This window comes from Homalodisca vitripennis, chromosome 1 (assembly GCF_021130785.1).
Source record: "Homalodisca vitripennis isolate AUS2020 chromosome 1, UT_GWSS_2.1, whole genome shotgun sequence".
In the NCBI taxonomy this organism is placed as follows: Eukaryota; Metazoa; Arthropoda; class Insecta; order Hemiptera; family Cicadellidae; genus Homalodisca; species Homalodisca vitripennis.
The window spans coordinates 34,898,437-34,922,047 of NC_060207.1; the positions used below are offsets into that span (position 1 = coordinate 34,898,437).

The following is a 23,611-nucleotide window of genomic DNA, read 5'->3' on the forward strand; positions in this document are numbered from 1 at the left end:
CCATTACCTTTATTGGGCTATGTGGGGCGATTATAAATGTCCTTGTCGACCGTGGGAGCTGCCCCGCTCATTGATGCGGCACCACTGCAGAGTATAAATGCCGTATTTGTCTCCGAACCGTCAATGAAGAAGAGGTTTTGCTCGGGTCTCAAACAAAAAGCTGTTCGTTATGGAATTTGCACAACTTCGTTGGAAAACACAACAGGTGCACTGTGTCTTACAGACGTACTTTTACATTTCCCACACAACGCGGTTTATTGTCCAAAACACAGTTGCGAGAGCTACGACCACATCAGTCCCCTAGCCTTGACGTGTTGGCGTTTTCTAGTCCCACCGTCTGTCTGTCTGCGGACTGAATCAGGACATTGTTGTCACAACACACCCACGGCACAAAGGAAATAGTAAAATTATTGATTACAAAACGATTCTTTGTGTGGCTCAGTTTAATTTGACGCGTACACAATGATCGTGTTGTTGTACTACTTATACAGGATGATTCGAAAAATCGTGACCTAATCACAGGGTACCTCCAGTATCACGTCTTCCTCTCTAAACATATGCTTCGCACTCTCCCGCCGCACCGCGCCGTCACGCCCCTAGGAGTCATCTCTTATAATGGCCCTCGGCCACCATTAACACGCCATTTAATAATGGCACACTCTAACCCTTCCAGGACGACTCGATAGGGCTATAGTTATCCCTTCCAATTTGTTCGCCCTGACGTTATATTTCCAATAAACGACCCTGTGTCCGCGCGAGCCGCACGCTAAACGCTCGGTCATTACAGATCGACGCGATAAAGCAGGGTTAAATGATAGATTAGGTAATGTGAAAGATTGTCTGCTACTGTGATTGTTTAGGAATGCATCTAACCGGTGAGTCACGACGATTGCTAAATGGCCCTTATTTGGGCCGTCATTAAGGGAAATTACTGCTCCTGTAGATCTCTTTTAAGGTATCGCTCCGGGATTTCGATCTCAATCTCGGATCAGTTCAAACTTCCTTGTTGGCATCTGAAATTAAGTCTACCGTTTCATTTGGTTCCCTTGTGGATATCCATGTTAACGAAATGGGTTTCTCTTTGTGCGAACAGTGTTAATATTTATATTTTAGTGATTTTAAATGTCCCAGCATTTTGTTTGGTGATCCATAAATCATTTGGCACAAAACGACTTGGAACTACTATCCAACCGTTGTTGGGTAAGTAAGCACTTCAAACTCTACAATCTGTGACAGCGAGTGTAACAAGAACAATGTTTGTACATTACAACCTATAGTAATTATACCTATTTATAAATATATTTATAGGTCTGTAATTCATTGGCCTACTAAGAGTAAATCTATTAAACCAGTCCATTGTATTCTAAAGTATGCTTTATTTTATTAGTATAAGGCCTAATCGTGTTTACTATGTTTATTAGCCTATCTTTACTTAATTTGACAGGTTTTTTGCCAGTAGTTAAGAGAATCTCTTTAAAAACGTTTCTTTACTTAATAGTCCTATAAAGGTCAGTCCTCTATTCACTACCCTTTTTACAGCCACCCGTTTATCGATTACCTCCTTTACAGCCAGTGCTTGATAGCCGTTTTAATGGAGATTCTAAACGTTCTCCTTTCGGCGATCAGTGCTTTATTCGATCGGCCTTTAGACGGCCAGCCCCTGTTCCTGTACTAACGAAAGGGTCGGATGTGTTACAGTCGCTCCAGAGCGCCGCCCGACGCGCTGGCACCAGCTGCGCCAACTGCAAGACGACGACCACCACCCTCTGGCGACGCAACCAGAACGGCGAGCCCGTCTGCAACGCCTGTGGCCTGTACTACAAGCTGCACAACGTAAGTCCCCTCTCCCTCTCTCTTGTGTCGGTTAATTGGCCTCATTACTGCCGCCTGCATCTGGACCACCCGGCACAATCAGTACACCACTCATGTTGATAACATCAAAACTACACAATTATTTTAAAACTTTAGTTGCCACAGATGTAACATTTTAGCATTTCCTTCAAGCTAACTCTAATTCCCTGTAGCCTACATAGAAAAACACAATGATATAAATTTAGCTCTTAATCTAGCTATGCCAAGAAAATAATTATGAGGTTCCATTCACTCATTTGCTCCCTCAGACATTGCACTGTCTTGTTCCGTTTCATGAATCATCACCCTGAATTCTAGTCTTTTAAGATCTGCAAATGGACGCCTGGAAATAACTTTGCAGATTTTTCGCGTTGTGGGTTGAGCTTTGCATTCTTATTTGGGCTGTAATAATGGAATCTGTGCCAAACAATGAAGTAAATGCCATTGCTGGACACATGGATAAGATAACTTATATGAGCAACGTTAATTTTTAATTGACAAATCTATGAAAAGTTGCCTACATTTCAACCATTTTTCTAGAACAGACTTTTACTTTTTGAGTAATATCTTCGCAATCTTCCAAAAACTACCCAATTCCAAAGCAAGGACAGACAAAATGATAAATATTTATGACATTACAAAAACATACAACAATGATTGCCCCGAGTGGTTTAAAGAAACGGGCAGTTCAGGGGAAGGTTCTGAAATAACTTGTATCTTAATCTACCTGTTTTAAGCCCCTAAAGAACAGTATATTATTATACACAAGAAGATTATTAGAAAGCCAGACTCAGTGTTCTAACAACAGTTACTATGTTGTATATAGGATTTTGCAGCAGTTATTAATACTGACTAAGTTCTGAAAGAATTTAGGTTTATAATGGGTACAGAATTATATTTATATTTGTAAACATTTCTCCAGCAACGAACTAATAACTTCATATAACCGTACCAGAACTGTCCTAAAAGGTTTATTGTATGTTTTGTCATCAGGACAATTAGGTAAAGTACTTATTTTGGTAAGAAATAAATTAAATATTTCGCATCCACTTTATATGTCGAAATTCTCTTTATGTAGATACTCCACTTCCACGAGTATACTTCTTTATACTTAGATATTAACGCAAAATTGCTTTCAATTCATAAATTGAATATATATTATGAACGTATTGTAATAATAATAATATTGATTGTAAACACATAACAAGAAAAATATATGTAACATTTTAAAAAGGTAACAAAACAGCTATGGAAAGCTACGTAAAAACGGACTAATTATCTAAAACCCACCTTTTAAATAATTACATGTAAGACAGCCCCATATGAGACAGTAGAAAATTATGGCATATCTTTGCTAGAATGAGATTGGAATGGTAATCATTAATATGAATTATGTTAAAATTAATGAATATACTTATACAAACGTAACATTTAAATTGAAATGTCTATGTAAAACATTAATAATATATTTTATAATTTATAAATTAACAACAAATTGTGTTTCTAGTGTTTCTATGTATTTGAGTTATTCCATGACGTGTGTAACAAAGCATTTCTTTAATGAATTTGACATTTTTTTTATTAGTTGTGATCTTTAGAACCTATTTTAAATTTGAATTATGCGGTATTTCGAAAAATAGTTCAAAGTTTCTTGTCAAAAGCTAGCATTTAATATGATAAATACAAGAGCCCACGAATAGTTTTTTTTTTTAAATTAAATCCGGTATTGAATAATCAATTCACATTCACAAAGACACAGGTACAGACGTGTGGAACTCTATGGTTTTAAGGTAGTATGGAACTGACACTGTCCAGGGTTGGTAGTATACTCGAATGCGTATCCCATTCATACGTCCATAATGTTTAAAGAGGTGGCAACATTAATTCTGAGAAGCATTAAAACGAGTACCAAATCGTTCGTATGTTTTTATGATGTGCAATAGAATAAGTAAATATAAAAGGAGAAAATCCTTGTCATATTCTTGTGAAGAGACTAGCGTTTATGTTTTACATGGAGCGTTTTATTGCTGCATTTTACGCTGCGGATCAAGTTTTACGTTGATTTTACGGCAATAATTATTTACTGTTTGAACGCATTGGGCAGTGAAAATCTACTGAGCAATTAAATGGTGCCTTGATCGCTGTCAATAGTTTACGGCTGTTGGAAGTGAGGGTCGAAACTTAAGTGATTAGATATGTTGCTATACAATCAAGTTGTGTAATAACCAAGTTTATGCAACATAAGGGCAGCTGATGAAATTTATGAACAGTCGTATAATTTACTTTGAAAATAATACATTAGTTCCCCACGGTATCGGTACGGTACTCGTATATCGAAAGTAGTAATATTTTCGTGATTTGTAATATTTATGTTTAAATACATCTAAAGCTGTTGACGCCATTACAGTTTCATTATGTTGTGGAATATTCATCACTTGTGCAATAGATTTTTGGCTGGGAACATAAATTTCAATTTTTTATTCATAATCCCTGAAATATTCCTTTAAAATGTTTTGATCACTCAGCCAAGAATGTCTGGCATTTATGTTAAATTAGACAACTTAGATAAATTTTGTAATCATGCCCAAATAAAAAAGGGCTTGATAAAAATGTGAAATTTCGTCAGCATGTAGGCCAACATAAGTGTTAGCTTCATGGAGTCTCATGCGTTGGGTTCATTTATTACATTTTTTATTAGATATAATTTAAGAAATTATACGTTTTAAATAATTTATTTTTCAAACTTGTTTTGTTTGTACATACAAACTCCGTCCAGTCATTTTTCATGTACATACTGTTTGAACTTCCGATCTTTATCTTCAATGGGTTTTCTTTGGGTCTGATTGTAAGATGACCCAAAATTTTATGCCATATATTCCTTCTAATCCTTACGGGGAAAATATCTGTTTCCTAATTTCCCTGCCATCAGATGTATTATCATTAAGAGTTCATCAACCGGGTAGCGCTTACACTATCTTAATCATTTCGATCATGTATATCGTAGCTTTCATTCATTATTACTCAGCCTTCCACTTATTAACAGTTTTAAATAGACAGTTGAAATGCTTCTGCTATAAAAAAACAGCTTTTCAGAGAGATAATGTCAATAGACCTACCTATATATAAAACTCTGTTCATGACATTACAAAAGTTATGAGCTCAAGAGCTCATTTCTTTACGGCACGTTTTCGACGCCAACAGCTATTAATGTCGTTATAGATCACAATTCAATCTAAATATTTAGGAACTCTGAGTATTTACCGATAAATCCTCTGAATCTACTTCATTTGCGCGCCATGATTTGGCAAATGCCGGTGCAGAAAACACTGTACGTTCCGGCCCAACGTTGGTTACAGTCGCGTTCACAGTCTAGCATGCTTGTCAGATATAAATTATGATAAAAAATAAGCCACGCCAAGCATCGATCTTATCGTGTATAACATGTGGTTTATGAATAGTTTGCGTGCAGTTTTTACGCGTTCCTTGCACACAATGTCCACTTACGTGAAGAAATCCTGTTCAACGGCCTTTACTGACGGTTACAATGCGACTTACGTCAAGCCTCAGTTCACAATCTCTCTTTCACTTGATTCATCTACATTTATATAATAATTTGTTTGAGTTAAAGAAACCAAACTACAACAGATCAAAAATATATTTTTTATAGTCATAAATATTACCTAAAACTATTCAAGTAGTAGTATTACTAAATATTTTATTACTTAAGTATAGCAATATTTGTCGTATGGTAATAACAATAGAGTCCATTGCTAGTGATGCACATCCCTGCAGTGTAGACTATAAGGCTGATAACCTCTATAAAAACTGTTCACGGTAACATAACTTTAAACAGCTCCTAGTGTACAAAGAACATCAGGCACTATACACTACTGAGAGAGTTGTATCCCTAGATACACGTTACATTTTTATGAATATCATTATTTTATAAAATGGATTACACACGTTAGGTAGTGAAACATTTTGTCAAATCATGCAAACACGTACCATGATCAAATCATGCAACATCTTCAAAAATGTTTTAGTTCTTTTACATATATAACGTAGGTATGGTGTACATTGTTGATTCGATGTGAATGTTGAGTTTAGAATGCACAAAAAGAAGGTGAAATGGATGTAACCCCAACATCCACATCTTTAACACAATTTATGATTTTTAGAAATTATTTTCTATTTGAACATCAAGTAAATCCATTTTGACGGGGTTTTGTCTTAAAGTCCTTGGTTCACATTATATTTTGTTACTTAAAATTTCAGTCAGCATTACTAAATAGTATTTTATGAAATTTCGGGTCGCATGGGTTTCCGCTAAGTGAGAAAATTGTGTCGTACAACTGTGGGAACTTCCAAAAATAACGTTTTTGTGTCAAATATACATATCACATCAATTGTGGATTATATTACATCATAGTTTAATTTTAGGTGACCTCCGTGTACATAAAGTTTATACTACTTTATTTAAATCTTAAGGGGAAAACATTATAGAAACAATGCTAAAACCCGGGTTTTTAAATGAGGCTTGTAATGATTTATCACTTACTCGTTGGTTCCACACGGAAAGCTTCATCTTAAAGACACAATCTTGTAGGCTTGTGGGAACCACAGGCAACGCTTTAGTAATTACAATATGAAGTTGTGTTCTCTGAATCAATGTTGATCATAAATGATCAATGTATAAGCTTTTACTCAAGCACCAATAAATATAATATTTAAAACAGTTATATTCAGTATGTAAGTTAATCGTTATCATTTGAGAACTTATTAATAACGAACATGATCATATGAGTATAACATTATTATAATAATAATAATAGCCTAAAAGAGAATATATTATAAACTATGACGGTCACAGAAACGACTCACTTCCCTGGAGAAATGTTTAAAGGGATCTATCTGTTCGCCGGTCTTGTCGGTATGTGGAATGACGAAGTGAGGGGAAAGGGGAAGGGGAATACCGGAGTGAGTGTGATCCAAATATAATCTCACAGGACTAGGTGTGCAACTGATGATCAAAATAACATCAGTTCTTATCGCAGTTGGCAACTAATCTCTGATAATCGGGCAAGTTAATCTGTCGACCACACAGACTCAAAGAGGGACATTGTCTGCTGCACGTCTGTACGTCCCATTACCTCCCCTCGTTCCCCTCCATTTCCCCCTCTACCACCCCTCATTTGTTTTAATTAGTGCGGACAGTTTTTTACCGTTGAGTCACAGACTGGATCGTCAAATCTTAGCGAATTCTCATGAAGGGGTTTATAGCGACAGTTTAAGGAGCGTCTTTCATTCCTACAGCCGCCCGCGCCCGGTTCCTGGCAGGATTGATGGTCCTACTTGGGCGTGGGACTCGAACTTGTCACTAGTATTTTCGTCCCACATTTTTTTATATCTTCTTCCTGAGACCCATGTGAAACTATCAGCTAAATAATATTCAAATAGTATTAATAACCATTAATACAAATCATTAGAACTTAATAATGTCCCCTTTTCAGACTGAATTCAGACTCAATCAATTTGGTGTAATAAATTCGAAAACAATGTAAAAATGCTTGTGATAGAAGAAAAGAAGAAGTATCAACCATTACTTCCCAAGATTGATAATCTAATGCTGAATTCATAGAGATTCTGATACGTGATAATATTTTCTGGACTTCACGAATACATTCTTGTAAATACATCTCTATTATTTATTCAACCGAATAAAATAGGGAAGTGGTCTATCAATAGGAAGATGATAAACCTTGTATTTTTAGTCAGGATACATGTCATATACGGTCTGGTAGTGGTGTGTAGACCAATTATAGAAATATCCTAGGAGTATTATTTTCTCGAAAACAATTCATACAGATTATAGAATTTGACGAGGATAGTGGAAAGGGGATTTTTAATAACTAAAATGGAGTAATAATTAAATTTATACGTAATAGAATAAGAATTATTCGTGCTAATTGCAAACCGCTTCCAAAAATTAAAAATACGCCAGTTTTTCTTCAGAAGACCATTTACTATCAAAAGCTATCCCATATTTTTTATTGTGTTTTCTACTTATAGAGATATCAAAGAACACAAATCTTGCCGGAATTCGAATTTTATGAAATTAAGAAATATAAGTATGTGATTCCCTAGTTAAAAATCCATTATGCATAATAAATGCATCCTGCATAACTCGTTTTTTATTGTTATTACTGTACTTGAAGTCTTCATCGTTGACCAGACCAGTTAGAATTATTGTTACTTATTAAACTGCAATATTATAATTTATATTACTTGTCACTCTCCAATCCTCAACTGGTTTACCTTGAGACATTAACAGTAGGAGGATGAATTCAAAATCTGCGTAACCAACAGAGTAAAACAGACCTTGTTTAAGTCTCAGTAGGAAATATCAATCCTCCATTCCTTAGTTTGTATGCAGTACGTGTGTCTCTAGTGGTTTCTATTTCTTCATTGTTTTTCACACGTAGGAGGCTCTAGAAGATATACTGGCTCTGCAGCGTTATTGTCTACACAATAAGGTCATTTGGCCGTGTAAAGAAAGGACCTGCAGTGGCCGTGTGAGTCGGCAGTGAAAATAATCCGAATAATCCATCCTTTAGACACGAAGGATAGTTTTGCAGCCAGGAGCACGTCCCCACTATTGTGAATCATAATATGAGTGACCGTAAAACAGATGCTTTATTGAAACGGATTTTCTATTGTGAGTATGCTTTTTCCGTAACGTAAGTGGCTGTGAACTTGATGATATATGGAAGTGAGATTTTCCATTGTGAGTAGAATTTTCAGTTTACGTAGTAACAAGTCGTATATTTATGCTTCACAACAGTTCTGAGTCTGTCTATACGAGAACCCAGATGTTTAATTGCTCCTATTTAAAATACGATACCAGTGCGTTTTGTGCCATAAACTTTATTCGGTGTTTTATTTTCTTCGTTAAGACTCACTTTATTGAGTGTGGAAAATTTATTCACTCTATGAAATGTGTTTCTTGCTTCATACGTGTCATTCTCAGAGTTTGTCACTCCTTCAGTTAGAAGACGGTCGGTAATTTATGAAAAACATTAAATTACCTTAGTGGTTGTTTATTCTACCATCAAAAAGAAGACAGGACCATTAACAGAACCCTGAGGTACTCCATGATCGATTGTCCGAAAATATATGTGTATTTTGTTTGGACTGTCCAAGATTTTTACATATCCAATTTTCAAATGTTCTGTTAAAATTGCATTTAGTCAAAAGTTATTATTAAATTAAATTGAATCTACAAATTTTAAGGGTTAAACTGTTAAAGAATTAATTAGGAAATAACCAACATTAAACAAGTAATCCGAAATTTATTTTTTGACGTGTCAGCGTTACAGCGTATTATTATCAGACTAAATGATAAAATTAGTTTGGATGGTTGCATAAATGAGTTATTTCTCTGCAATAGAAACTACAAGAGATATCTTTTTATCGTTAGAATTTGATCGAAATCAAATTGACAACAATATTAATCAGGAGAGCTACAGTCATCCTCTGAGATGACAACCCAGAAGCGTCCGTCCAATGTGGGGCGTGCGGTGAGCTGGGTATGTGTGTAGGAGGGGGGGGGACACCGGAGAAGGTGTGAACGAGCACTATCTCGTTGGCATCGTGGCCGCCTGCCAGCCAGTATCGTCATCGTTTTTTGATAAGACGCCGGGGCCGGCCGGTCGATGCGATGGCCCGGTATCCGGGGTGGGCCGCTGGAATGGCTTGTGCCCTGACATTGTGTTGTCATTGAGAAAACATCTTCCGGAAAACGCTTTTGTCGAGGGCGCGTGAAGAGGAAGAGGTTCCGGCGTTGTAAAACTTGTATTCTGATTTTAAACGCTAACACCTCCTTGTTACTCCCCTTCGGTAGCCGTTTCGATAATTAACTACCAAGACAAATTTAATACATTTAACTAAACTAAACATTTATTTATGAATAGGGAAGAGCGTGAACTACACATTAAATTAATCTTTCGAGTTTAGAATATGAATTAAGTTTAATCAATTAAAACAAGTATTATTAAAGGGCACCCTTAATTATTTTGCTATAACTAACTCCACAAAATAGCATGTACCCTAAGAGAAAGAACTTCGAGAAGATTTTGGAAAACAAAAAAGGCAGTTATAAAATGTCTCTGAATACTAATAAGTTCGAGATAAAATCTGTCAAAAACGTGGACATGCGTGCATCTCCAACTTAAGTAGAATTCATTTGCAGCTTGTACGTACTGAACGTAGCCAGCCATATACATCAAGAACTTGTACTCCTAGTTACAATAGCTCAGAAGCTATATTACAGTAATAGTCGGTTTTGTAGTATAATATCCGTTATTTTGATATTGTTTACGGGGACGCCCACAATTGTGCTGCTGAGGGGCCGGACAATGGTGTGTCCCTGTATGGCGCACCGGGGTCTTCTACAGGAGGCCAATTTTCCTTAGAAAAGACTTTGAATAAAGCAACATTGAATAGCTCTTGAGAAGCGGAGGCTGGAATCGATTATGGGCGACAAAAACCGCTTGTGTCTCGCAATCGGATCGGTCCGACAATCGCACAAAGCTCGCCCGAGTGGGACGCTTCCGATAAGATACATGTGTCCCATTGAACCGCGAGGAGGGCAGGAGTCTGGGGTCCTTCCTGTGGAGGACCGTCCTTCTGGACGCGGGGTCTACTGATATGTTTGTCTACAAGCCAATTTCTGTTTGTATGCTGAAGAATACTGTAATATATATTAAAAAATAAGGAAATAATTTGAATATTGTGGCAGTTTTTGGCAGAATTAACCATTTGTCTGTCAAGATAAGTCAAATACATATTTAATTATGATTCGAAATTGTGTCTATGTTAGATATGATTTATTATAATATTAATCCATTGTTTTTGATTACTATATACATAAATTAACACGTCACTCGATTAAGTTATATGCTATTTTACATTAAGTTATTATTGTGTGTACTTAATGTAATAATAAATGATCATATAAATAATTCAATACAATTTCAGCGATGACAGTTTAATAATAACCATGTTTCTGATAGAGAACCTGGTGTACGTGTTATCTATTTGTGTATATTATTGTAATAACAGTTTCCTAGACCCCGAAGAATAACTGATTGTACGATCTGGTGATACTTGTAGAATGCGGAAACGTTGTCCTTGCAGTTTTAATGTGAATGTATATTTTACCGTTGTTTAGTAGAGTTGTTTACTTATTGTTTAATTAAAAGACACACACAGGTGTACAGTTCTATTGCAATTACCAATAAGTCAGTGTGAAATATGATTAAAGAAAACTAGTGTACTGAAAGAGTCGAGGTTAATAATAATAATTAGTACGATTACGTCAAGTTTATTCTCTTTCCTTGAATAGGACCCCAAATATATTGTTTATTAGATGCCACTGCGGGAGGGTCGGGGCGATATTCGGCTCTAGCGATGTGGGTGGCTTCTAACGATTATTTATCTGTAATGTATTCATTCCGCCTACTGTCTTCTGCAGCGCCAAATAGTTTATTAACACCCGTAGACTACATTGTGGGCCACGCGAGCACGATGGCATGCGCCCACCATGTTCCGCACTTCACTTCGCCACCCCCCACTATCACCCCCCGTGTGCGCTACGGCTGTTTGCTTGCACTTACTTGCTGTCAGTGAGTTGTCATTTGGAATACATTTGCGTCTGGACTTTACAATCGAATAGTTGCTAGAATTGATTTCGGTCCAGCGCCAAACACATTTTTATATTTTTTCGATGTGTTTAGTGGAATATCGAATACGCTGTTAAATAAATTGAAAACACTAAGGATAGAATTAAATGAAAATTATGAAGACGCATGCTTGAGATTATAAGAAGCAGTTTCCTACTCATAACGTAGCTGTGGTGGGTAGAGTTGATTAAATGTGATTGTTGAGTGTACGTAGTTCCAGTTCATCTTCCTCTTAGTTTGCACGTTCCAATCATGCACCTGATGAGGCAATGATAAAGCCTCTACACCTAGATTCACCTAAATTTTGTAGTCTAGGTGTATGTGATGTCTAAACGACGTAAAGAGTTCATTTTGAGCTTCTCCGTTGACGACTTTTTTTTAGATAAATAAATAAATAAAAAGGCCTTTATTCATGAGCGATTTTCAACATTGATGTTGTTTTACAAAATAACTCAGGTCATGTATAAACTAAACATACAATATACAACCAAACAATAAAAATAACTTAACAATATTCCTTAAGCTAACATTTTTTTAAATTTGTCTTTAAACCCCCTTAGTATAGATAGAACTAACTCCAGATTCCATGAGTCAAGTTTGTGAAAAATCTGCGCTAAGAGGAAAGTGAACTGAAGCTTAATTTTCTGCAGTATACTAGAAGTAATAGCTTGGTAGTGCAAATATATATTTAAAATATCGTAATAACATTAAACCCAATACGAAATCATTGGACTTGGTACATAAAAGTAACTGAACTGTGAAATGTTAATACTGAAACTTTACGACTGAAACTAACTGAAACATTATTCAGTTACTTCAATAGCAATACACGTATATCAAATATTGCAAAAACGCTATTTGAAACTATTTATTTTGTAGGTAGGTTGATGGAACGAACACGAATTTTAAGGAACGTCTCATTTTGTTAGACTAGTTAACAACATACTACTATTTGGTTATAGTTTCTGATGTAACCATTAAACCGGATTTATCACATATGGACTAAGACCCTAACTCTCTTTTCAAGATCATCTCACTACAAAAAGTTGTTTACAATGTGATGTTTCATAGCTTTATAAGCAAGAAAACAATGTTTTGTTCTAAAATATTTTCATAAACAATGTTTTGATGCTCCAATTGACGTTAATCTGTAGTCTTCCAATTTATAAAAGGCCTCAAGTCGGTAAGCATGTTTGATTCTTTTGAACAAATCGACATCCAGTATCAGATCCTAAGCCTCCTGTCCCATTATCCCCTGGGTGTTCGCGGGTCCTGGCCCAGTCGGTTAGTTGAAGCGTGGAATAATTTGAGGTCCACAAAGCTTGAGCTCAGCGACCAACTCTCGCCATGGAAAATCAAATCGCCCAGATAGGGATCAGATCTGCACGGGGTTGAATTGGGAGCCGCGGTCGCGGGCGCACGATCCCATGTCGCCGTGACAATTACAGAGACGTCCGGCCAGGATCCCGAAGGACCTGCTGGGAATCGTCCCGGTCGTCATGTTCCAGTTCTGAATAAGCAAAGATAGTCGCCCTTTCAAGCTATGAGTATGTCGATATGATCCTTTGACTGTTGAATGATTCGATAGTTGCATAAAATTATTTATATTCAAACAATGACCATTCTGATTATTATTAATGGAGTCAGACCAGCCGAATTGTTTGCTCTTCCACAGGACTTCCTGAATTATGATTTAAAAAAAAATTACATTCCTTGATGATAATAATTCTAATAACTTAATGTAACCAGTGCTAAATAATATTCTAAAGAAAATAAATCTATGTACTAAAATAGTAGTGTACTTTTTTATTTATTTTCATAATCGAAACTAAATATTTTATATTTGTATTGTATGCGTTCCATCCTTCGGAATACATAGTTTGATTACCTATTTAATTGTTTTTCTTCTTTCTAATCTAACATTTAGGTATATTTAGATTAATTCGAAATTATTTTTAATTTTTATTAATTATTATTGTAACCCTGTAATCATCTCAAACGTAACCCACGGTCCCACGCACATTTGTCGAGATAATCCCAATCTATACATAAGTTAGTGTAAACTTTTAACTTGCCAATGGCGGAGTTTTGTGGTTACAGAGATTATGACAAGATAACTAAGTCAAGCAACGTCTAGCGTGGCTGCTGCTAAGATTGTGGACCGCTGAGCGATTCTGTCCAGACCGGTGGTGGTGTTAGTGGTTCAGAAGTCACCTTTACGCTGTTGGTCCCTATGTTAGCTCTACATTTGACTTGTAAAATAGTACTCCTTCATTTAAGACAGGGACTGATTCTTCAATTACACATGCCAATGGATAAGGATACTTAGGTTTCCCTTCAATCTCGAATACATTTTGCTTAGTTATGTTAATGCTTTGGCGGTGTTAAAATTATTGACATCAAACCAGATAGTTGTCACATGTATGGCAACCTGGCTAATTCACTGGAATAACTTTAAAACATTTGTTGGATAATTGAGTGCATAACGCCGATAAATGTACGTTTTGTAATACTATAGACCTACCATAATAGGTTGTCACATCTTTCACCAGAGGAACACAGAATATGAGGTCCATCTTTCAGCAAAGTTGTGTAGTAGTTGCCATTCGATTGTAGATGTCAGCAGTGGACCCCAGTGTTCTTCCAGCGTCCACTTGATTAATGGTCTCTACTGGTAAAGCCATCAATTTCGTCCTCAGATTCTTGCATGATTCACCAGGAATTTATATGTGAAAAACAGAGCAGATGTTGTAAAATATCAAAATTCCTTTCTCATTCTTTATATCAGTAGTGAAAGTTTACATTTTTATTTTGATATTAACTCCCACGTCCCAGTATTATTCTTTGCATAATTAAAGAATAACAACGTTTAAAGCACACAGACTGGTATTATTGTGAGGACCCATGTTAGATCGATTCAATAGACATAAAAACTAAAAATTCATGCTATTGTTTATTCGTCTATACTCTTTTCAACACCTCTATAGTAAAATATAATAAAACTCATTCATTTACAAAGTTCTTTGCACATACTCGTATCCAAAATAACTACTTTTATCTTAAACATTCTAAAATATAAAATTTCACGTACCGCTTGTTTATTAAAATAGGTTTTATTCTAACAATATTTTTTAAATGCACAAGCTTTTGGCAGGATTTGGTAGTTAAAGGAAAACATAGCAACTAAAATTTTTCATCCCCAAAATTACAAAACGTTCTTTTATAATGAATTCAAAAAGTAAAAACTAATCAGTAGTTGGCATTATAATAATTTGTTTTAAAATGTTTGAACGTTTTAGTCTTTGGAAGGAGTTTTGTGTATTTTTAATAACATTACAGGAAACACATGTTCACTCATTCTTTCACTACAGATTTGTTACACGTAGGCCTACGATGCTGCTTGATTTTGGAGATGAGGTGGCGTATATAAATGACACACATTTGTTGGAACATTTATCAATTGTATGTCTAGTTTTGGGGTTGAACCATGCCATCCTAAACTTTCATGGTGTGACAGCCATTTGAATAAATATAAAACTTAAATAATAGTTATTTAATTTTGTTCTTACTTTTTAACTATGTTTTGTATGTTAATAAATAATAAGGGTTGTATGACTTGAGAAATATTGAGAATACAGCAAATGCAAACGCATGCAATTATTAAACTATTAAGTACATCAAAATTAGATTTACAGATAATCCAATTGGTCATATAATTTTATTAATTAGTTGAAAGTTAAACCAATAAATCTGGATTGTTTGAATTTTCGTAATGAGTGAGACTAAAATTATTCTTGACAAATATTGAAGTAAAGGGCGAGAGAAGGGCTACTAATGAGTACCAAGGATCAGGACCGACAAAGGCCTTCCGCTTCACTAAGGATAACATCGTGCCCTTCAAAACAATCACTACCGGGCAGTGTCCTTCCTTTGCTCTATTCTCGTCTTTAAATCTGTCTCAAGTTGGGGAAAGGGATGCAGCTGGTGCGAAACTTGCACAGCTATTTTCGTGGTTTTGTCAAGGGATTTGTAAAATGTCACTGAGTTGTTCTTCCTTTGTTTCGCCTGCAATAAAACCACGAGTTTTAAACATGAGGGTAGTAAAATGATCTTTATTTTATTCTCATAAGAACAATGCTAAACCTCACGCACTTTTGCGTCCTTATTTTTGACCCTAGACTTATGGGAGAAGTCTGATTTTAAAGGTATTTTTAAAGCGCATCCAGTCTTTTTAGTTTTCTTTTAAAGTTTATACTCTTTTAATTTTTAAATAATGAAGTACAGAAAAGTTCGAGATATTTCCTGAATTGCAAATAAAATATTGAAAATTAAAAAAAATGCTTAGACGCGTATTAATTACATCGTTAAAATGAGAAAATTTGTATAACTCTGCTATTAAAAATGAGGTTGTAAAAGTGCTTGACATTTTACACATGAACCTTATTGTTCTTATACGGATACAATCAAGATAGTCACCACTATAACTGGCTAAGTGTGGTTTATATAATAAACGAAGGTGTCCATTGTGGATTTAATTCTAAATTCTCGTATGTTTGTTACTACCAAATTATTATTTAGTACAAACCTGTATTAATTTTACAACTGTATTCCTTTATCTCTTAGTTGCAGGTTATTTTAGTGGCATTATATTACCAAATATATCTACAGTAGACAAGTTTCAAGAAAGAGAATTTCACTATATATAAATGTTCACGTTGTACATCTAATTAACGATATGTATCTGTCAATTAATGCAATAAGGAATCAAATCTAGGAATTATTTTATAGTGGGAAGTTAAATTGGCCATTAAAAAATATTATAAGGTAAATCGCGAACTTTTCTTCAGTAACTAAAGTAAACAGATAATCCTAGGTTTTCCATTTGTGATCTCTAATATACTGTGGAGTAAAGGCAGGAGACTTTATTACTTTTAATAAGGCCATTTTATGATGGTGAAATCCTCTAAGAGGTGACATATCCGGTGTGTGAGCCGCGTAGCGAGAGTTAATGTGCCGAAGATGAAGAGGGGGTCTCCCCTACTCGATAGGCGGCAAAGGGTTGATACGCCAATATTTGCTCAGCTCGGCACCGACTTAATTGGCCATCCACAAAAACGGCGATTTGTTCAGACACCGTTACACCCCATCTGCGCGTCTGTCAACACGCGGTCGGCACGACAGGAGCCGAGGATTTGTGGATGCCGAGGATCCGGGACAGTCGGCTTAGGAAGGAGCCGCAGTTTTAACTTCCTAAAGTGATTTAATCCGAGTCTATGCTTACTAAATGTTATGACGTAACTTGATTTGTTTAGGATGAAGTGGTATTTTCAATTAATAATGGTCGATGACTGGAATGAAATTAATAGTGTTGCTTTTTAATTCCCCCTAACGATGTTGAAATTGTCTGATTGCTTGATTTTTTAAATTCTAAGTCGTTGTTGACGAAGTAGGACTTGACAACATAACTGATCTACTTTTGTGCAGAGTTTGTACAGCAATGGATATTATAATGTATACTATTGTAATTGGTTAGTGTTAAAAAAACTCATTGCAACGTCTCAAACCTGACCTTCTTTCAAATACTAACAATATTTCAATTTTGAAATACTGAGTTGAGTTTTTGATATGTGTATAAATACAGTCCAGACCCACCCTAGGTCCAACACTTTTCAACCTTGCCATTCCAATTAAACATTTTAGTTAATTAGGTGACGTAGTATAAGCATAAATGTACACTACCACTACTATATTTTTTTATTATCTTATATATGTAGTACGGTATTTATAAATAGTTATTTTCACAACTTTATAATAATATAATATATTCTTCACGTAAAAAGAGTCTGCAACAACTTATTTTTTAAAATTATTTCTTACAGAGTTATAAAACACATTGTCTTCTATCATTTGCTTCTCTTTGTCCCCTCAGAGTTTTAACCGGTAAGTTTTAGGAATCAGGGCAGCCCATGAAAGTATTATTTTTCCACTCAAACGTCATTTCATTACCTCCCAGAGAATGTTTGGGAGTGACTCCATAAAAAAATTAAATAGGCTGTTATAAGTCGTCTGGCCAGCAACTGTCTGACTGGACCGACTCATGTTTCCGTTGATATTTGTAACAGAAGAGACTTTGTATAGTGCCAGACGACACCCTCGCCGTCTGTCCGTCCGTCTGTCTGTCTGTCTGCTGTCGTGGGTGTGCCCATTCCTCTCCCATCTAGGTGCGCCCTGTCCTGTCTGTGTCTCCACCTTTGTTTTTTCCTATTCCGCCAAAAGGCATGAGTTAAAACAATACATCCATTCAGGGCACTCTATAGTACGGCGATTCAGAATGTGAGGGCACAAGGCCCTACTAAAAGCCCAATTCTGACTTGTTACAGTTCAAAAATAAACGTTTCTTAGAGGGGTTTCCCTGTTCCATCCTGTCGAAAATAATAAACCCGGTCTCTAATATCAAAGTTAAGTTCTAGAATCATGTGTTTGCAAGAAATAGTTTCAGATAATAATAAGATTTGGATAACTTTCGATAATAATTTTAGATAACTTTAAAATCCATGCAAAAAAAATAAACATTTTTTCTTCAAATATATATTTATAATATATTTATATATGATTAAGTGTGACCAAGTAATTTAGTGCATACATTATTTTCCCTATTAATTAACGGTTTCCAAGCGGATTTAGAATAGAAGGCACTCTATCTCTAAAGCTTCATCAGACGAGTCGATGCAACGTAGGCCGGGGCGTAGTTGCGTAGCTAAGCTAAACCTACGTTGTAAGCTGAGCCACCCACGCCAGCCTCTTACCATCAATACACGTCCAGCATTTAAACTAAATTGAAAATAAAAACAATGTGTTGTGATGTGGAGTGAGGCCCCCCGCAAGCCCAGACAATAGCCGCAGATTGGGGTGGAATCACCCGTGGAGCCGTGAAACTCACCTGACCCGGCCCGTCTCGGCTGTTTAATTAATAATTACCGATCATGTCAGTGCCAGAACCAACAGTGTGGGCAAGCGAGGCCTTAAAACGTAGCTTTCAGGGGAGGAATGCAGCAACGCATAGAAAGTTGCCCCATCTGAAACTCGCATATTGTTGAAAGTTTATAGCTTCCCGATTTATCCTTTTCAAGTATGTCACAACACTGCTGGGTTTAGTAATTTTGTAAATATCTGGAATACAGCACGTAATTATTAATTTTTATTCTTATCTATATTTTGGTCATTGCGTAATATCTTATGATTTATATTCTGAGCCTTGAGTAAGGTCTCTACGACAGATGGTTAAAAGCAAAATTAACTTAAGAAAGTGTATATATCTGCATTATATTTATCATCACTGGTTGTGTTGCAGGTCAACAGGCCGTTGACGATGAAGAAGGAAGGAATCCAGACGAGAAACAGAAAGTTGTCATCGAAGTCGAAGAAGAAGAAAGGCGGCAGTCTGCCAGGATCCTGTCTCGCGTTGACCGGAGTCATGGGCGACATGATGAAGCCGTTCCAGGGTGACTCCATGGGGTCCAAGGGGGGAGGATTCAGCTCACCTCACGCCTTCAACAGTCACCACGCCATGAGTCACTACATGTACCCCCAGAGTAACATCTACCCCCAGGCACACTTCGGGTCTCCACCGCCTCCCGGCCCCACGGCGCCGCCCCCCGCCATGCACCACCATCACCACATGTCCACCTTCACCGGCTTCGGGTTCCCCAGCACCTCCAACGGCATGGTGAGTATTGCAGACCTGAGTGTGATAATTACAGATCCCGACAAATTGTCGCAACATTATTTATGTTTGATTTAAGCTTTTACAGTTTATTGTATTCTTATTTGTTCATAGATGAAAATTTAGAAAGGAAATAGTTCAAAATCATTGTATCATCTCTTGCAATTGTACTTTTCTGATACTGATTCAAGTTGTTGCCATACTTTTCTACACTAATTCGCTTTACAATATAACTGTTTCTATCCAATTTTAATACTCTGCCGCGCAACGTAGGCAACCCGAGTGAATACAAGGCGTTTATAGCTCTAAACGGCGATTTCCGTGCAGTATCACTATTATGTGGCGAGAGGACGGCCTACACGTTGTCGTACAACGTCTCGCCCACTGACTGCCGCCCGCTCCATCAATCGATGTTGGGATTGGGAGCACTTCCGAGACATTTGTTTGGAAACTCGTTTATCTCGATGTCAAGTAGACAGAACCGCTGTTACTGCTACGACGCTATCCTCTTCTCTTCCGTTCAGTTCCCACATAAACAACTCGTCTCGTGTTTCGCTTTGATGGGTCTTCCAGTTTTATGGAGCTTTTGTTCCATACGGTATTATACGATAAAGATTTTAGAGACAATTTTATCACTGTAATTTTGAAAATGTTTACACATATGATTTTAATGAAGTAAACAAAACAAGATTTGTCTTCGTACTTCTTAACTTAGCGGGAAATAATTAATGGAATACGTCATAAAGGAGAATGACCCATCGTCGAAGACGTGGCGCTTCACGGGCCTACATGGTGTCGAACGTAAAATTAATAACAGTTGCTAATGGATTTATGTCGACATAACCTTGTTAACCTGACACGCCCACGACTATGGTTCAGGACACATTGTCGTCATCAATCAGCTGTCCGTTACTTCCGACTCAGGCTAGCCAACCTTCGGCCTCCATTTCTTGAATTAACTTTAACCGCGTGACTAAACACTAAGAAAATTTAAGGTATGAATACATAATTGCGTGATTACAAAGAAATAGGGACAACATATTTTTTAGAACTAAAATAAAATTCAAATTATGATATTTACAACATAAATTACTTTTTTAAAGTAATAATAATTACAGCTATGTAATTCCAAATTTTAAAATCATCACAATCTTGCATTTACTTATCAGATTATAGAAATTATTTATAAGTGTATTATTTGTTTTAATCCAGTGTTGTGTGTTTAAAAGTGTTTTAATGCACTTGATTCAAAACTTAATCAACCTATGAATGATAGCACAGTATACTATAAGTACAATATTTAATTTGATAATATTTTATTAGTTGAACTTTAGAACAACAAAGATAAATCTCTGTTTTGTTATAATACGTAAAACATCGCCGGCAATATTTTTTCCAAGCTATCAATGTACAAAAGAATTTAAAATAAAGTTTTAGCAGATAAATTTCCACATCATTATTTGTTGGAATTTATGTTTGTATGTATAAGTAACTTTGGTTTTCTTCAAGTAGAGATGCTACACGTTTGGAAATAAATAATCGACACCTATTCTAGGATTTTGTAACAAAATATAGTTTGTAGGTTAACAAATCTCATTACTTTAGTAGCAGTGGATCGGCTTCAATTACGATGGTGCAATTTATTCTGGGTTCGAAATACATTTTATAATTTAAAATTTATAGCTTTTTATGATAACTTATCTGAATACAGAAAAGTAGACATTTTTTATCACTCTACATGAAATTTCGGGCATTTAAAGTTTGTAATGTAGGTACTTTGTAATCAGACCCAAGCAAAACCAGCTGAAGATAAACATGTTGAATTGTTACAACATGTAAGCCTACATAATTTATAGCTCCAAGAAAAAGATTTTCAAGACATGTAATTAAAAAATTATATTTCATTAAAAACTAAACCATAGTTGAATTAGAACATGTTGATCCATAGAGGCTTCTAGATTTGTTTTCTTCAGCCGTTTTTATTTGGCTCTGATTATAGTATTTCCTACTTCAGATGCTTATAAATTTACGAGGAGTGATCAAAAATGTTTTACTTTTTCTGTATTGAAGGAAGTCATCTGAAAGGTCTTTGAATTCAACACACAAAAAAGTATTTTCAAAAACCCAAAACCGACACATAGTGTGTGAGAGTTGGCACTAACCCAGTTGTTGGTTGTTGCAGAGTTGGAGAACCGAGTACACCTGATAGCCCTGCCAGAAGACTGTCACCGCCTCTTGCTGCACTCCTCCTCAATCTAGTCCTAGTTTAAGAGATATTATTTTGTGAGTGTCCGCTGTCCGTACTGCCACCGCCACCGCCGCCGCGCTGTAGACAGACGGTCTAGCCGGCTTAGACTATACAGTATCTGTGGTATCTGTCATCCTTGCCTTTAGCTAGAGTCCCGTTATTTTTGTTAATGTGTAAGAGTCGAACGATACGGATTAATTTATTTCTCCGACACGAGCTTTAATGTACGGCGAAGAGGAAGTGTCGACGCCGAGCTGTTCGAGGCCACGCTTCCCCACTCTCGAGTCACGTGTGATCACTGTACATTACTCTGTACATACTCCCCTCCCCCTCCCCCTCACACCACACCACTCTCCTCCTGTGCCACCCACATATTCGACCCTTCTTTTATTTATACAGTTTTGTAAATATGCCGTACTCGTGATAGATTTCGGTTTAGTACAAATTTTAATTATTCAGGTCGGAATCAAGACGGCTTTCTGAGACTGTTGTCTACTTGTATATAAGGTGTACATTGACATTTGTCCGTTATTGAATTGTACAGTGCGATTTTTATTTATTGAAGCTTGTCTTGATTTCGGCACCCCGCCGAGCCCCCAGCAGAGTTTACATTAGGCTATACACTTTTGTGTAAGGAGTGCAATGTTTTTTTTTTAAATTTTGTTATGTTGTTGTACAAACGTGAAATATAATTTAAAGTGTTATTTAATAAAGTTGTAAAAAATATTGTAAATTATTGAATTTTTCTCATTGCGTTTATGTATAATGTCTTAGAATTGGGTACTTACACTTAACTTCGCACTTTCTGAGCGTTAGCTGAGTCGATTATGGATATTGAAATAGGAAATTTGAATTTTTTGGAACTGTTTAAAAATATTTGTAAATAAATAATCAAATTCAAAGTAAGAATAGTTTTAATTGATCTTTGGATACTGTATAACATAAAAAATACCCAATATTTGATGAAACTAAACACTATTGTAAAAGATTGGGGTTTTTTAAAAATATTTTAATGTTTTTATTAAGATGTTATGATCATTATTATATTATAAAAATTACAATATTTTTATTTTATAATGGTTATATTATCTTTATTCAATTTAATAATGAAAAGTAATTTTACTTTTATGTAATTGTTTATTAAAGCAATCATCTGCATGATAAGCCCTTCTATATAAATTGATTAATATTTTTAAAATTCGTTGTTAGAAAAATTAAACATGTGTAATACTTAAAAATATTTATAAGACCTTGACTTTGTTTACAGTGATAACTAATATGGAGTTCAATGTCCTATACAGTTCAGTTCATACACATTTTTAATTATCTGCCAACAATACAATTTTGGAGTAAAAATGAAGACAGAGATTTTTTTTGAAAACCAAATAACACTTTTTGAAAACGTGATAATCGCAAGAGCCGAAACAGCCACTGCTCAGAAAGTGCGAAGTTCGAGCGCTCAACTGGACCAACCCACCTGTATCATATGTATGTCATGTGACATCTATTATTTGTATACAATTACGTGTGCGTTGTCGTGTACCTAATTTAAATAAAACAATTAAATATTATAAAATATAATATGTCTATTTTCTTACTTTCCTTTCATCTAAGCGCATGTGTGAATAACTGAGTTTACAACTCAGCAGGTTGATTTCTGTCAGCATAACGTGGTGTGTTATCCTGACATATGTATGCTTCAGAAGTCAGCATTAAGTAGGTTATGTTTTTCAGATTTTATATAATCTAAATAGTGAGTATAATCAGTGAGAATAAAAACTAGACAGCTCACTAGTGTATAGAATTCGAAGATGTTGCTCTAGAAGAACTAGACCTGTGCAACTGAGACTCGTTAGTTTTCTGTTTTCTATGAATACTATAAATATAATCGTAGAATAAAATAAAGCGTTTAAACAAATTATTAAACCATTACAATAACTGAAAATATTCAAGTGGCATACACATAGTATGTTATCATATAATGTTTTAAAAATACGTATTTAAAAGTAACGAAGAGACAATATTTTAATAATTAACACTGTTATGGAA

The 23,611-nt window shown here is 35.7% G+C and overlaps 1 protein-coding gene across 2 annotated transcripts in view; it reads left to right on the plus strand.

The window, feature by feature from the left end:
* Positions 1-23,143, plus strand: part of LOC124359633 (GATA-binding factor C-like) — a 118,872-nt gene extending 95,729 nt beyond the window's left edge. For both annotated transcript variants that reach the window (XM_046812540.1, XM_046812549.1), the window contains exons 5-7: positions 1,699-1,833; positions 18,943-19,317; positions 21,497-23,143. In XM_046812540.1, the coding sequence (XP_046668496.1) occupies positions 1,699-1,833; positions 18,943-19,317; positions 21,497-21,520 (534 nt within the window). In that variant the 3' untranslated portion in view covers positions 21,521-23,143. The remainder of the gene's footprint in view (positions 1-1,698; positions 1,834-18,942; positions 19,318-21,496) is intronic.
* The last annotated feature ends 468 nt before the right edge of the window (positions 23,144-23,611 follow it).